Source organism: Crocodylus siamensis, chromosome 2, assembly GCF_052110815.1.
Source record: "Crocodylus siamensis isolate JL-2025a chromosome 2, ASM5211081v1, whole genome shotgun sequence".
Lineage (NCBI taxonomy): Eukaryota > Metazoa > Chordata > Crocodylia > Crocodylidae > Crocodylus > Crocodylus siamensis.
Genome location: NC_143396.1, coordinates 137,414,600 through 137,427,380, shown reverse-complemented (window position 1 = coordinate 137,427,380; position 12,781 = coordinate 137,414,600). Strand labels below are relative to the sequence as shown.

The window sequence follows — 12,781 nt, the reverse complement described above, 5'->3', positions numbered from 1 at the left end:
GATTTTGCCAGATAATCCCAACCCAAACTCAGCTGCTTATTTGGGCCTGTGGTAGTGGATTTAGTCGGGCTTCTGACCTGCTTGACTAGGAAAACAGAGAGAGACCAGAGGTGCTGATACTGCTTATTTCAGTTAAATGTTCTGAGATAAGGAATCCTGCAGGCCTTGTTTTGTCTTGATATATTACCCTGTGTACAGATGTTAAGTTTATTTTTCTCTCTGAGAAACCAGAAGCTGATAACTATTTCTATAAGCACAATGTTTCATTCTTCTTTAAGTAAACTGCCTGTATGTCTGTGTGTGTGTTAGATCAGTGATTTGCTGTCCAAGGTCATTTTTTTTCCTCTTTCTCTGTCTTAAGTATAAATATGCTTGTAAACTTACAGAGTTTGAGAAATCCTTTGAAACAGACAAGTGGGTGATTCCCCTTGCTGTATGGAATCCTCCCTGTGATCACAGTATAGCCCTGAATACAGAAAAGCTGGCTCTGTCAGTTCTGATGCAACCACAATGCGAAGTCTGATTTCTTCTGCATCTTGAGTACTTGGCCTGAGTGGAGGGGTGTTAGTTGTTAGTCTAGCACATGAAAAATGAGCTTTAGATCAGCCAGCACCTGGCCCAGACATCTTCTGTAGAGTTCCCCAGTGGTGAAGATGTGTGTTTTGGGGTGACCCAAAAAGCATTTTGCCTAGTAATACCTGCCCAAACTCAGCTCCTTATTTGGGGATAAATTCGTGGGTCAGTTGGCAGCCTGGCACTCATAAACCAGGCTTCAGGTTGGGAAGGACTATGCCCAGACTTTTTCAGGAGTGTCTCCCAATGGTGGAGGCGTATTTTGGAGTGATCTGACAAGGATTTCTACCTGTAATCCCAACCCAAATCCAGCTCCTTATTCAGGGCTAAATATGTAGTACAGAGACCTGGGGGCTTGTGAGTTGGCAGCCTGGCATGCAGAAACTGAGCTGAATGATTGTTGCATAATGGTTCCTATTTCAACATATTCTCCTTGCAGGAGATGCTTAGAGGCTATGGTTTCTCAATAATGTTCAAGTTTTATCAAAGGAAATCAAATATATTACTTTTTCATGACTGATACTGCATGTGGAACATGTTAAAATGCTAGATCTTCAATCTACTTGATTCATGTAAATATACCTAGAGCTTTTTTGAAAAACGTGAGAAGGAAGGAGTACCTCCTAAGTCTGTGGACTAGGCCAAGGAACTGCAGCTCACTATTTCTTTGATGGCAAAATGCATTTTTAAAAACCACATATTTGAAATTGAAGACATGGGTCATTTTTAGAAGAATTTAAAATATCACTTAATGAACTATATGCACCCTAAGATTTATATCCCTATAAATGTGTCTTTATTTGATTGGGGAACCTGTTAAATATGAAAAAATACAGTACCCCCGACCAAGGAAGAAGCAAAAAAGCAAAATTGAAAACAGGTTGTCAGGCTTGTCCACATCTCTTCTCTTTTCTTCAAAAAAGGATTTTAGCTATTCTATTAATTTAACAGGACTTTCATTTTTCCTTCCTGTAAAGGAGGAAAAAAAAGCAAAAGTAAATGCAGAGAAAATGGGTATCTAAGTACAACTACATTACTTCACCATGTGAAACTCATTTAAATCCTTGCACTTCATTTTTCCCCACCTGGAAAATAGTGGATAAGGATATTCCCACTTCTTCTTCAAGCACATGCAAGAAGTAATATAAATAAACGGTAATTACTAATTACATGGTGCTCTTTGTCTGTAGACATCCACTAGTTTTATACAAGCAAGAAATGAGACAAACCTGAAGTTTCAACCACATGTTTCTACAAAGCTAAGGCAGGTAGGTGGGAATGAGTAACATTTTTGGAAAATAGACTCCTGGCAACTATGATAAGCAGAGAATATAACTGTCCAGACTGGAATTTGTTTAATATTCACATTTACCACAGAGCATGAATCTTGCTTGATGGATGTTATCTAATAAACAGGACCATCTTAATTATAAAAACAGTTCTAGTGGCTTGCCTCTGTGATAGTATATTACATTAACAGAATAGTACTTTTTTTAATGCTTAAGAGTCAGACATTGAGACCTAGACTAGGAACAAATATTGCTTTTATCCTTGGGTAAGTTGTGCCTGTGTTTGTCCTAGAACAAAAATTTCCTGCAATTGGCATCCACCTTTCTAACTGGAGTTAGTGAGTGGCTGAATACAGTAGCACTTTTCTGCCATTGGTTTAATGATGCAATCAGATGCACTTTGGAATATCCCAAGACAAACTGTTACTCTCTCTTACCCAGGAAACTTTTTTAGGCTGTATCCCAGCATGACAGACATGGAAGTCCCCAGGATAAAATAGTTAATTCCAGGAGAAATGTTATATCTGTTTGTAGCCCTGTTCTCACAGCATCTTTTTACATGTCATGGCTCTTGAAACCACATATGCAGAGGATATTCAGTGTCAGGTTGAAGGTGCAAGCCAGGAAGCAAAATCTCCTCATATAAAGTTACATTGAAAAAGCAGGGTTTCCAGGAGCCCCCAGATTGGCATAACACTGCTGCTACTGGAAAAAGCTAAACAGTCCAGGGTTTTAGAAAGACAAAAAATCCCACATCAGTGAGCTTAAAAGCTTATATAAATCACCAACCCAAGAACAATTAGTACACATTTGACAAGCTGTCCTGATTTCACCCATGTTAACAAGCTTTTCAGCATATAAAGTAAAGAAGTCCCAGACTTTTGTGCAGAAAGAAAATGATTTTGTGGTTAATGCAATGATCTGGGATTCAACAGATCTGGGCCCAGGTCCTGGTTCTGCTACCTCCTTGCTTATGTCAATTGACAAAGAACATGCTCAAGTTGTTTTTTCGGGTTAGGGCCTGAATCCATCCTTGTTAAACATGGTCTTAGTTGCTGCATGGAGATCATGGTGCCAAGGGAGCAAATCCCCACCTACCAACTCCAACTCTGAATGTGCCAATAAAGTGCTGAGGATAACATAGGTATGCCCCAAAACCTAGGCTGAAGACCTGGGTTTCTGGCATGTGCCCAAGAGCAGCAGTTTGAGGCAACCTAAGAGTGTCGTCATCACCTCAATGGGGTTTGTGGATGGAAACATGTGGAGCAGGAATGGGTAGGTGGGTCTTATTCTCTAGGTGGCACAACTGAGTGCTCTGTACCTCCTTTGGAGCTTCAGGGAAGGGAATATTATTAACCCATCTGGTAAGAGAAGGATATACTTGTGAGATTGAGGCACCAAACATGTTGCCTTTCTGCAGCCATAATTTTCTCAAGGAAGCACAAAGCCCAAGCAAACAGCCATCCGTGCACCTTGTTGCATACTCAAAATTGCGGCCATGATAGCAGGTGATAAAAATATGTACCGTTTTTTGAAGTGGACATCTGTTTGCTTTATGGTGGGAGAATGCAGGTAGTCAGGAGCTGCCCAAGCTCTCCAACTGCCTTAGGCCCCTCAAGCACTAGGAGCACCTGCCCATTTGTCCTGGGAATTTCCCTGCCAGATTTGGCCCCTGAAGGCTTGGGAGTGACTGCCTGGATTTCCCTGCTTACAGAGGTGTGCCTGGGGAGTCCCCTAGGTGGGGGTTTCCTGGGTACACATATTGTTCTGAATCTGGGCACGGGAACACAACAGATAACATTGGTGTTACTCAGTGAACCAGATCAGCTGTGTCAGGACACATCCTGGCACAGATGACCCTGCTCCAAGGACAATGTCTGTTTATAGCCTTACAGAGATTAGTGAGGATAATTGGCTAATATTCTTGTGCCACACATCCCTTGTTGATGAGGACCATGGAAATACCTAAAGAGAAATCAACCAGAACACCAGACCTTTGGGATTTCAGTTGCTTGAGCGGTGTGAGAAGCACCAGCAGTTGGCTACAGTCAACTTCATTACTGTTAAGTGGGGAATTTTCTATGATTCAAAAGTGGGCAGCTGAATTTTGCTCAAACTTTCTAGAAAAATCTTTTCCTGGCTGAAACCAGGCGGTATGGACCACTGGACTTCTGGGAAAGTCTGAACATGGTGAAATAGCGGGTTAGAATAAAAGGGATATATACCCCAAACTAGAACCTGTGTTCTCGTGAAAGAGTAAACACTAATTTACATAGTGGGGCTTCACATAGCCAGATCAGATTAATTCTCTTAACTGTGATGGTTTAAATGAAAAAAGCCCCAGCTTTAATCATATATGGTGTTCTTAGATAAGCAACTGGTGCCACTGAATTCTTAATGAAAATCAAGACTGCAAGATAGGACCATATTGAAAGAAACTTACGTTTCAAAAAGTGCCTTCAGTATTTTCTTTACCCAACGCACCTCAGGATCCACACATACTTTATTCCCATTTTTAAGTGTGATTCTGAAAAATCAATCAGAGTTTATGCTTTTGTTAACACTGTACTGTCTCCAACTTAATGTATTAGCAGCCAGTTATTTTTCAAACATGCAACTATGGGACAGAATTTCTATTAGTTGAGCATATGCGGTTGTAGGGACAAAGGTACTACTTCTTGAATATCACACAGTTTTCACTGTTCCAAGAATAAAATTTGGATTTAAAACATGCTACATGTGATCATTAGAATCCAGTTTTTAACAGCTCTGGTTCTACAGTCTGAGACAGCTTACTTCTGTGGATGTACATGCTGGGGTCTAAATGTAGGGTTGGATTAACACACCAACAGCTCTGTAATCAAAATATTTGTGTGACTGTTATTTCAAAGCAGTAGGGCTTATTTTGCTTGGCTGAGGGGGATTTAACACACTTGAAATCTGTAAGAGACTCTATTACTTCAGTGTGAGCAGAGCATCCAAAACTTCTCAAGTGAGAAGATACTTCTACAGAAAACAGGGACTTGAGAGGGAATTCTCTTTCCTGTTCCCAGCAGCCAAGCTTTGGATCAGATAAGGTGGGGCCTGAATATCTATTGTTAGTTTTCAGAAAACTAAAACTTGAACAACATGCTAGGCACTCATTTCCTTCCCTACTTAAAGAGTTTATCCATAGCTATCTGATCTCAAACTGGGGATAAGAAGCCTTCTAAGTCAAGTTGTCACAGAAAACATCCAGACTTTACTCTTATAGTGTTTTCAACCTGTATAAATAACCGACTTCGGGCAATACATTTGGTCCAGGTTCAAAACTAAGAAGTGCAAAATAATTGAAAATAAAAATGGGAAAATAAAAAAAAAAAATCACTTTTAAGAAGACCTCTCTTTCAGGAGAAGACATACCCAAAGAGTATCATTAACTTATTCCCTCCTCATGAGAATAAAAGTAAATTCTGTGATTTTGAGTATTAAACTACTGGTCAATTTTTGTATGTATACAAATATCTCATAACAAGCCAAATAATATTTAAAGAGAGAATGGGGCAGAGATCATGCTAAAATAGGTAGATATTCACAATATATAACTAATCAGTAAAATGCCAGGAAGTGCAGTATTTCTGTTCACAAAAAGCAGAGGATAATTAAGTGTGTTCTGTCTGTACATATAGAGGAAACTAGAGAATAATAATATACATACCCCCATAATATACACATGCACATATATGTACGTGTGTGTGTGTATGCATAATGGCATTTATATATTTACTCTCCTTTCATTCCTAATCTAACAGTAAGTGGAAAAACCTCTCTTAAAAAAAAAAAGGAAGATGGTAACATGTAGCTTACAATGTTTTGAAATAAGGGTCACAAAAAACAAGGGAGAACAGAAGTGGGCCAACTCTTAAAAGCTGATCAGTTAGTAAAGAATAATCTCCTCCTGTTACAGAGTTTGGCCCATTGTGTTTATGGAGGCTAATGGGTCAGGTTGAAGACTGTCTGCATTTAAAGTCCCAGAAGTTTGAACATTTGTGCTGGTTCTAATAGAATTCCTACCATAAAGGCAGAATGTCTCTGGAGCTGCAGAAGAACATTGTCCGTCTCATCATGCTCACATCCTGGGTCAGAGAAACATTACCTTGTTATAACCAGACAAATAGTAACTGAGGAAATCATTCAGAATTGTTACAGAAAGAGGTCCTACTGACTGCTTAGACAAACTATTTTAGACAGTTTCAGTCTCATAAAGGGAAGTGGAAGAGAGTGGTGGTAATATTTGTGTGATGGATGCTGCTCTGAAGGGGAAGCCCTTCCTTTCACCTGCAACTGTTTTATACTGTGTTAAAAGCAATTCACACCACTTACATAACTTCTGTACGCCGGCAGGCACTCCCTGGAGGGAAGATCTCCACACTTTGGTAAGATTTTGGATGTATGTATTGCGACCTTATCATTATACATTTGCATGTGAGGCGTGTGTTGGTTTCCAAGATGCCTGTGGAGAGAAAAAAAAATGATCAAGTTGGATATAAATTCAGAGATTTTGAATGACTAAATAGCTGAGATTTATTTACAAGAACACAGGAATCTGCTTTCAACTACACTTATTAATGGATTTTTAGGCACCAGTTGAGTATTATGTTTTGTATATGCTTAGCCCCTTTCACCAGAGCATGTCAGCATACTTTATCAAGCATAATGAGCAAATGCTCCTAGGTCCCTGCAAGTAGGTATATATAGTATATATTGACTAGCTGAACCAGAGAAGCATAAACTTTTGTCAGCCAAATCTGAATCTTAATCAGCTCATTTAATCAAATCTGATTAAGTGAACTGTGGCTTAGAAAACTGTATGCCTCTCTGATTCAGTTAGTCTATAAAGTACACCTCTACCCTGCCTTCTGCCCAACTTCAGATTAACACAGAGTTACTTCTCTCTGTTTGTGCCTCAATTTCCTAAATATAAAATAGTCAACTTGTGCTCTGTTTGCTCCTGCAGCACAGTACTTTACTCCATATAACGAATCTCACTTGCTGATGTGAGATTGCAGAAAAAGGGCCAGATTTTTAGAGATATTTAGGTGCTTCAAGGTGCAGATAGGTACTTTTGAATTTATCTTTGGACATCTAAATTCCTCTGAAACAGGGAATATCATGTATTAAAACAGAACACAGAATCCTCAACCTAGATCAAGGATCCTGTTGTTCAGGGGAGCATCTGCACAGACTCTCTGTGCCCCTCTGCCCCAGAACTTACACCACAAAGGTGGAGCAACCTGATCCAGGGCACAGAGTATGTTAATAATGCAGAGTTAGGAAGAAAACCCAGGTCTTCTAGGTTAGTGCCCAAGTCCCTGTACCACACTCTGCAGCTTTGGTAATTGGTTTATTGCAATGTTTACCCATAAATGCAGCGACATTCACCAAATGAGAAATCACCTGCTCAAAGTACCAATACTCACCGGCATTCACAGAGTGGCAGATCACCAGCAGAGCTAGCAGGAGAATCACAGCAGGGGATCTCATTCTGACTGAAACAGATCAGTTGCTCTTATCAATTTCAGCTTCAAAATTTGTCTGAGGCTTCCGGGGAAGAAAAGGCGCCTTTTTATTTGCCCTTGTGCAAGTCAGTTGTATTTTTAGAAGTGATGTCACCCCTTATATGGTCTACTTCTCATCCATTCCCCTGGAGATTTCTGTTGCTGAATTTGCAATATTGTTTTGATATGATCAGCATATGAATTCGTAAAAACACTTAGGTTATTTTAAATCTTGTGTAATTTTTTCCTCTGCTAGTTAGCTAAGCCTAGTGCAAACATTTACCTATTTTGCTGTGTTTCCTTTGTATTGCTGAAGGTAAATGATCACTCAACTGTTTCTTTTTTGTGTAACAATATATTTAAATATTTCCTTAGCAGAGCTCCAGTTTCCCCAACATTATTTGTATGCCTTCTCTTAGCCTCATGATTAGACTTGGCAGTGTACAGTATGAAAAGTAAACACTTTCCCTTGTGTAATTCAAATCAGAAGCACTACAATTAGCACCATACAAAGTAAAGTGTACATGAAATGGATTAAGAACTGGCTAAATCAGCCCTGAATGAGGATGTTTCTAGTGACATTTGGTAGATTCAAGACCCAATTCTATTGAATATATTTATTCAGAAGTTAAGTGTTTGAATGCTGCACAGATTGGCAAAGTGTGCCTAATGAGAATGGGTAGTGGATGGATTAGTAGGTGACGAGGATTAATGGGTATGCTGGACCATGCAAAGGGGTGTGCATTAACCTCTCACTGGTAAGGAAAGGGGTAGCACCTTGGCCATTATAAGCATGACTTTACCACCTCTGCAGTGTTGCAGAGACCCTGCTGAGTAGCACAGCCCTGCTCACCCACTCAGAGGTGGAGGTGAGGTCACCCTGGAAGTGCCCTCAGCTGCTGCTCTCAAGGTTTGTCCTTGGCATGGTTTTGAGGGCTGGATAAAAATGACTTCCACTGAGAGACTTGGGATCATCAAATCCAACCCTCCTATACAGCATAGGCCAGGGGTTCTTTGGCTACCTATGGTTCACAGGCTGGATTTGGCTCATAGAGCTGGGTGGCTTCAGCAGCACTCCACAGCCAGGAGCTTTGCCTGTGCTGAACTGTGGCTGAGCTGAAAAGCAGCAGCTAGGTCCTAGCACTGGCCCACCTGGGACACTATGGCTTGCTGCCAGAAAACCTTACCAACCACTGGTATAGGCCATTACATTTCACTCTGTTTAATCCCAGACTGATTCCAATAACCTCTGGTTAGCTAAAGCACATCTTTCCAAAAGGCAGCTCATCTGGATTTGAAGATATTAAGAGCTGGAGAAACGGCCACTTTTTTTTGGTCAGCCTGATCCAATAGTTAATCATGCTCACTGTTCAAATTATGAACGAGGCACAACGTTTTAGTGGACTGACTTCAGGTTTCCGGGAATGGTCTTTTATATCTTTCTTTGCTAGACTGAGGAGTCCTTCAGCATCTGGTACTTTCGCTCTGTGAAGATATTCGTCAAACCAAGATTAAAGAGGCAACTTGATTACAAAATAAGGCTAAACAATGTCTTTTCTGACTTTAAAAGCTATTGCTGTGTTTTCTTGCATATAACACACCCCAGAATATACTACATACCTTATTTTTGAAAGGGAGAATGAAGAGAAAAGATTCTTTCAGATTGTGGCTGCATAAAGCAGGGCATAGCCTAATCTTTAGATGATTTAGCCACCCTTTCCTGCTTAACTAAAGCTGAAACACTAGCTGTGGCTGAAGACTGGCCTTCTTGGTGAAGCTATGATTTTGAAAAAGCTGAAGTCTCCAGGGATGTGAAATAGGAGGAAAGAGAGACCAGGAACAGCTACTAGACAGCAAACTTGCCTAAGAAAGGTTAGTTTGATTAGTGAAACACCAAAGATGCATCTACATTGTCATAGTGATGTGTTACATTGCTGCATGGTGTACTATAGTGACATAGCGAGCACGTGAATCTACTTGCAATCAGCAGCTACTTCACTATAGCAGTGTTCTTCCCCATCTTAGCACACTGCTACAGCAAAATAGCAGCAAAAACTAACTGTGTGCTGTGTGCATGGCACAGTACAGGCGGTTAGTGCGCTGTGTGTTTGTACTTCCAAAATGAAGTACTAAAGCACAATGCCATAGCAACATCACCATATGGTGATGCGTAGATGTGCCCCAAGACTATTAAAATGGAGAGAGAATTTTTAATGCTTGTTGAGAGAAGAACAACGAGCCATTAAGCCAAATGACTTCCTCAGCTGCCTCAATAGTGATGCCAGAAAAATCCCAGTCAGAAAATCAGCTTTCATGCTTAACACATATACCCCAATTTTGAGGAGAAATGAGTGTAGGATATGTGAGGAAATATCCTAAATCACTTCTAAACTATGAAAACCATTGAATAATGGGAGAGATTAATGTCCATATTTGATTAAAACACAAAAACAAACCATTAAGAAAAGGTATATTCTTAGTCACTTACCCAGTCCCATGAAGTTAATGCATTATTTCTCTACTCCTTCCTCTCCCCCCGCTGCCTTGTTTTAGGCTGCCTATAGAACACAAAGCATCCTGTAAAATATATTACAATCTGTGACTTGCTCTTCTCTTTTCTGTTGCAGCTGGTAAACACAGTCATTTTCAAATGGAGAGTGCAACAAAAAGAGCAAAGCTATTTTTTTATAGTAAAGATTTCATAATTTTAAAAATAGGCTCAGATGATTCCTTCCTATGTCTTTTCTGTCAATATTACTTACAGACTAGGAGCAGAAGGCAGACTAATACTGTCCATTTCAGAAACATGCAAATAGTACCAGCAGTTCCCTTTATATCTTGGTCAGACCAGAGATCTCAAGTCAAGCAGGATCCTGTTTAGGTGAGTGTGGCCCCAGCTGGTAGTATTGAATACCAGTCCATAAAAGGTAGAATAGGAAAATAATTTGCTGTTCCTCTCCTATTGTGTGGATACCTCCCAGCTTAGATCAACCTAGAGAGAGGGGACTGGTGCTTGGCCCAAAGTACCAATCCTAAATCCCAGAAGACTTGCTTCAACTTAGTGGAAGGTGAATATCAGCTCAATTAGGGCTTCTCTGGAGAGTGTGGTACAGACCCCAGCACGGTCCATTCCCAGGTTCTCAGTGCATCCTGGATCCCCGGATCCCAGAAACTCTAAGAACAGTTGAAATCCTTCTCCACATCTTTTATGGGAGGCAGTTAATTCCTTTTTCTGGCTATCACACCATGAATCCTATAACAAGTAGATTTTAATCGGGCAACTTTAAAATGGCCCATTGCTGCATTTTGTCATGAGTTTGTGCCTGTTGCAGGGTACCATCTCCAAGGGTGGCTGAGAAGCCCATGGAGGCCAAAAAATGCTCTCTACCATTTTCTGGGCAGTCAGTCCTTCTTTTGCCAACCATTCCTTGATTTTATTTGTTATTTAGATATGGGAGGCTGCCCTGGTCTCAAGTGTAATGATGACCGCCACGTGACCATGGTATGGGCTAGTTGCATGGCTCTGTTTGCCCCTACACCTCCCCCCCCAATGCCTCATGAGTGTTATCACTCCATGACATCTCCTGGTTTCAATCATGAAGTCTCCTAGTTTCAGTCCCACATGATTGGCCCCTCTTCTGGGCCTCCAGATGCCCTGGTACCACTCTCAGCCCTTCTTCTGGGCCTGGACCCTCTGGTTGGTACCATACTTTGCCCCTCTTCCAGGCCTGGACCCTCTGGTCCGACTCTTTCCTGGGCGCACAGGTCTGCTGGTCTCATTCTCAGCTCCTGATGTCTCTAGGTTCCTGGCCCCTTGGGTCTCACACTCTGCTCCTTTCTGGGCCAGGACCCTCTCTAGGCCCCCTGGGCTCTCTGGACCCGCTGAGAACTGCCTCTTGTGTGGGCTCAAGCTCTCTCAGCCTCTCCTCTGGGTGCCTAGATCTCACTTCCAGCACTCTGGCTTTGGGCCCCTGCACTCCCTGTTGGGCTCCCCTCTGATGGTCCTTCTGCTCAGCCCTCTCCCAGGGCTTTAGGACCCTCTAGAAACCTCCTTTCCATGCTTTTGCATCGGGGTATGCTCCCCTAGCTTTTCCCTGCCAAAGGGTAACCCACAAGGCAGTGGGGGCTGGGGTTCTCAGGCACCCCATACCTACCTTTCCTTGGGGTTTGTCACCAGTGCCACTTTATACAGGCTACCCTGCAACAAGCAGCCCCACCACTGTGGCCCCCAAACCCTAGTAGGGTTCAGTTTTTGGTCCTGCCCAGGACAAGCCTCTAGGCTATCCTGCTCTGGCATTCCTTGCTTCTCCTGGACTATGGATTCCTTGGCCTCCCACTTGTGTCACACGCCCCTCCTGGGTTCCCAGGCCTGCTAGTCTCATCCTCAGCCCCTGGCCTCTCTGGTCTCACACTCAGCTCATTTCTGGGCTCACTCTTGGACCCTTCATGGGATCCCACACTCAGCCTCTCTTTAGGCTCCTGGACCCTCTCTGGTCCCCCACCTACACACTCAGCCCCTCTCTGGGCCCCTCACTAAATCCCACATGCTTAGCCCCTTTCAGGTCTCCAGACGCCTTACTAGGTCCCACATGCTCAGCCCCTGTCGGGGCTATGAACCCCTCATTGGGTCCCCAGAACTTTCTCCAGCCCTTTGTACACTGCAGCAATCTAGAGATTTGGGAAGGAACTCTCTCCTTGCTGGCATTCAGGAGCTGCAGTCCTGCCAAGGCAATGTTCCTTCTGCAGCCTCCAGGCCCCTCCCGCTGCCTCAGCTCAGGGCTTGGGCTTATATCTGGTCTATGCCCAGTCTTCTCCTTAGGTCAGATGCCCCACAATCAGCTTTGGCCCTACCTGCAGACTGCCTCACCAGCTGCTTCACCTCTTTGAGTGAGACCCAAATATGTGGAAATCCAACTACATGCTAATTTTGTTAAAGCTGATGGAAGAGTCATTTTCATTCTAGGTATACAATAACTCATTTTACAGCCAGACAATTTGTACACGCTTCTTCAACATAGCTTCTGCTGAACATAATGGAGGGCTCAATCCCAATGGCTACTTTTTGGCAGTGCTGCAATACATTGGGCTTGATTCTTTCTTGCGCCTGATGAAGTAGGTTGTTGCCTACCTACCTCTCTGAATCAGTCTCTGATAAGGTACTACCACCCTGCCCTGCCTCCTGCCTGACTTCAGACAAATATGGCTAACAACCTTTGCCCTCTGTATACCCGGTCAGGTTTTGGCCATCTTTAATCAAGCAGCTATTGCAACCTTAGCACACCCCTGTAAGAACTTGAAAGGAGCTGGGTTTTATACATACCCTGCTTGTTTCATAGTCAAAAAAAGTCTGCATGGTTAAAGGTGAATTTAAGAACAGATGCA

General features: G+C 42.3%; 1 protein-coding gene across 1 annotated transcript; it reads right to left on the bottom strand.

Annotated features, from left to right (window-relative positions):
- Window positions 1-1,359: 1,359 nt before the first annotated feature.
- On the bottom strand, window positions 1,360-10,007 carry LOC149870819 (interleukin-8-like). The gene is made up of 5 exons (XM_090034756.1): window positions 9,888-10,007; window positions 7,322-7,390; window positions 6,225-6,354; window positions 4,306-4,389; window positions 1,360-1,542 (listed from the first exon to the last, which is right to left on the bottom strand). The coding sequence occupies exons 1-5, from the start codon at window positions 9,895-9,897 to the stop codon at window positions 1,530-1,532; spliced, it is 306 nt and encodes a 101-aa protein (XP_089890882.1). The 5' UTR covers window positions 9,898-10,007; the 3' UTR covers window positions 1,360-1,529.
- Between the last annotated feature and the right edge of the window lie 2,774 nt (window positions 10,008-12,781).

What these genes read in the sequence shown, in the direction of transcription:
- LOC149870819 (XM_090034756.1), bottom strand. An exon ending in CTGCCACTCTGTGAATGCCG is followed by an intron (nt 6,355 to 7,321) that starts GTGAGTATTGGT and finishes TTCTCTCCACAG; the next exon opens with GCATCTTGGAAACCAACACA. An exon ending in TGCCGGCGTACAGAAGTTAT is followed by an intron (nt 4,390 to 6,224) that starts GTAAGTGGTGTG and finishes TTGATTTTTCAG; the next exon opens with AATCACACTTAAAAATGGGA.